Source organism: Octopus bimaculoides, chromosome 24 (assembly GCF_001194135.2).
Source record: "Octopus bimaculoides isolate UCB-OBI-ISO-001 chromosome 24, ASM119413v2, whole genome shotgun sequence".
Lineage (NCBI taxonomy): Eukaryota > Metazoa > Mollusca > Cephalopoda > Octopoda > Octopodidae > Octopus > Octopus bimaculoides.
The window spans coordinates 17352793-17355164 of NC_069004.1; the positions used below are offsets into that span (position 1 = coordinate 17352793).

The following is a 2372-nucleotide window of genomic DNA, read 5'->3' on the forward strand; positions in this document are numbered from 1 at the left end:
ATCCAACGGAGCATACTGGCTTCATTCCTTGCGAGCTTACGTATGTCCTCAGCAGTTACAGCCCATGTTTCACTGCCATGTAGCATGGTTGTTCGTACGCATGCGTCATACAGTCTGCCTTTTACTCTGAGTGAGAGTCCCTTTGTCGCCAGCAGGGGTAAGAGCTCTCTAAACTTTGCCCAGGCTATTCTTATTCTAGCAGCTACACTTTCAGCGCACCCACCCCCACTACTAACTTGGTCGCCCAGATAGCGGAAGCTATCGACTACCTCTAGTTTTTCACCCTGGAATGAGATAGAAGTTGTTTCCTGTTTGTTTGCAGTCTTTATTGCACCTGAACATCTGCCACAAACATTTTGCCTGTAGAAAAACATGTAGAAAAACATTTGTGTTGGTGCCACATTGAAAGCACTCATGCCAATCCCACATTGAAAGCACTTGTGCTGGCACCATGTTGTAAAAACACCCATACTGGCACCATGTTAAAAGCACTCATGTCAGCCCCATGTTAAAAACAACCATGCTGGTGCCACGTTTAAAGCATCCAACACAGTGTAAAGTGTAAAATGGTTGGCAGTAAGAAAGGACATCCAATGATAGAAACCATGCCAAAAGACTGTCCAACTCATGCCTGCATGAAAAACAGACATTAAATAATGGTGGCAGCAGTGAAGAAGAAGAAAATTGAAAAGAAAAATTTCTTCTATTTTACCTCTGTAGTACACTATTTCAGTAATATTCTTAAACCCCTCAGTTATCTTCTCAGCCCCTATAAACAGAGAAGCTAAAAGACCAGCATGCATTACTACAGCCGTGTCAATGATCTTATTAGATCAAAATGTTTGAAACAACACTGGGATCATGTAAGCCTGAATATATTTACATATAGTGGTTAGTGTGTTTCACTCGCGACTGCACAACACACGGTTTCAGACCAGTTGGTGCAGTGTGTTCTTGAGCAAAACACTTCATTTCATGTTGCTCTGTGATTCCTTCAACATCTAACATGTGACACACCATGCACCAGTACAGGCAACGTTGATCTGATGGAAGGAGTGAGCTCACTTACTGCACAAATATTTGATTACTACAAACAAATTGTCTGTGCAGGTTGTTCTGTAAGAAATTGCAGAATCATCTTTCTAACTCAAGAGACTGCCAAGAGTATCCATCCATCCATCCAGCCATCCATTCCATCCATGGGTGGTAGACTTGATCTACTACCTATCCCTTTGGTGCCTCAAGATGGAGTAGATTCTGTTGCAAGCATTGGGTGAAGTCTCCAGTCTGAGGATAGATTCTTCCATTCCTTCGCCAGTCTTAGAGGCTGTGCAGTCCTTCCCTCTTTCAGTATTATATTCACACAATTTGAATATAATCACCATTTCCTGAAGGTTTTCCCATCCTGTTGTTCACCTGAATTCATTAATTGATATACTTAAAGCAATTTATTTTATTGTAGTTTGTTTTATATCATTTCAGATCGATGCCCAAGTTGATACATTAGTCAGTGAACAGGCAGCTTTCATTCTTAACCGAGTGGACCTTGCCCATGTTTATAGTACGATTCAAAACTATGAATCAAGCCAGGTCTGTTTCATGTTTCATTATTTTCACTAATTACATTGCAACCTAATCAAGAATAGATATTTTGCTTTAATTTTACATTATTTTAGGTTTGAAATTGATGAAAGTGAAGTAATTATTTGTGATTTGCTTTACACATAGGTAAAACCTATTTCATCACATTTAATATTATTTAGTAATTCATATTATCAACCTCTTCTCTTGTGCCAACATCTTCAATTCTGGCACTCAATTCAGCCTCTTGCTTCCCATCACTTGAATACAAGCATCTCTGGAGTAACATTAAGTGACAGGGTGCACAGCTTAGTGATCAGTGAGTCTCTCTAGGTCAAGCCACTACACGTATCTCATAATACTGATTTCAAATTCTGGCACAAGGCCAGCAATTTCAGAAGAGGAGTAAGTCAATTACATCGACTCCAGTGTTCAACTGCTACTTATTTTATCAACCCTGAAAGGATGAAAGGCAAAGTAGACCTCAGTGGAATTTGAACTCAAAACATGAAGTCAGAGGAAATGCTGCTAAGCGTTTTGCCTGGCATGCTAACAGTTCTGCCAACTCGCTTCATTGATGTTCGGTAATACTGACATGTGGTTAGAATGTCACAAGGAAGAATTGGGCAGGAGAACAAGAGGTAAACCAAGAACAAAAAAGCTGGATGATATCTACAGCCTCAGTTGGTCACATATGGGAATGAAGTTTGAAAATCTATTGATGGTCGCTTCTGACAGAACCTCATGGTGGAGGAGGTGTCTGAAGACTCTATCCCCATGAACCGCCCCCC

The 2372-nt window shown here is 40.5% G+C and overlaps 1 protein-coding gene across 2 annotated transcripts in view; it reads left to right on the forward strand.

Annotated features, from left to right (window-relative positions):
- LOC106883730 (conserved oligomeric Golgi complex subunit 6) overlaps positions 1-2372 on the forward strand; it is a 62313-nt gene that overhangs the window by 47362 nt on the left and 12579 nt on the right. For both annotated transcript variants that reach the window (XM_052976443.1, XM_052976445.1), the window contains exon 16: positions 1483-1590. In XM_052976443.1, coding sequence (XP_052832403.1) covers positions 1483-1590 — 108 coding nt within the window. The remainder of the gene's footprint in view (positions 1-1482; positions 1591-2372) is intronic.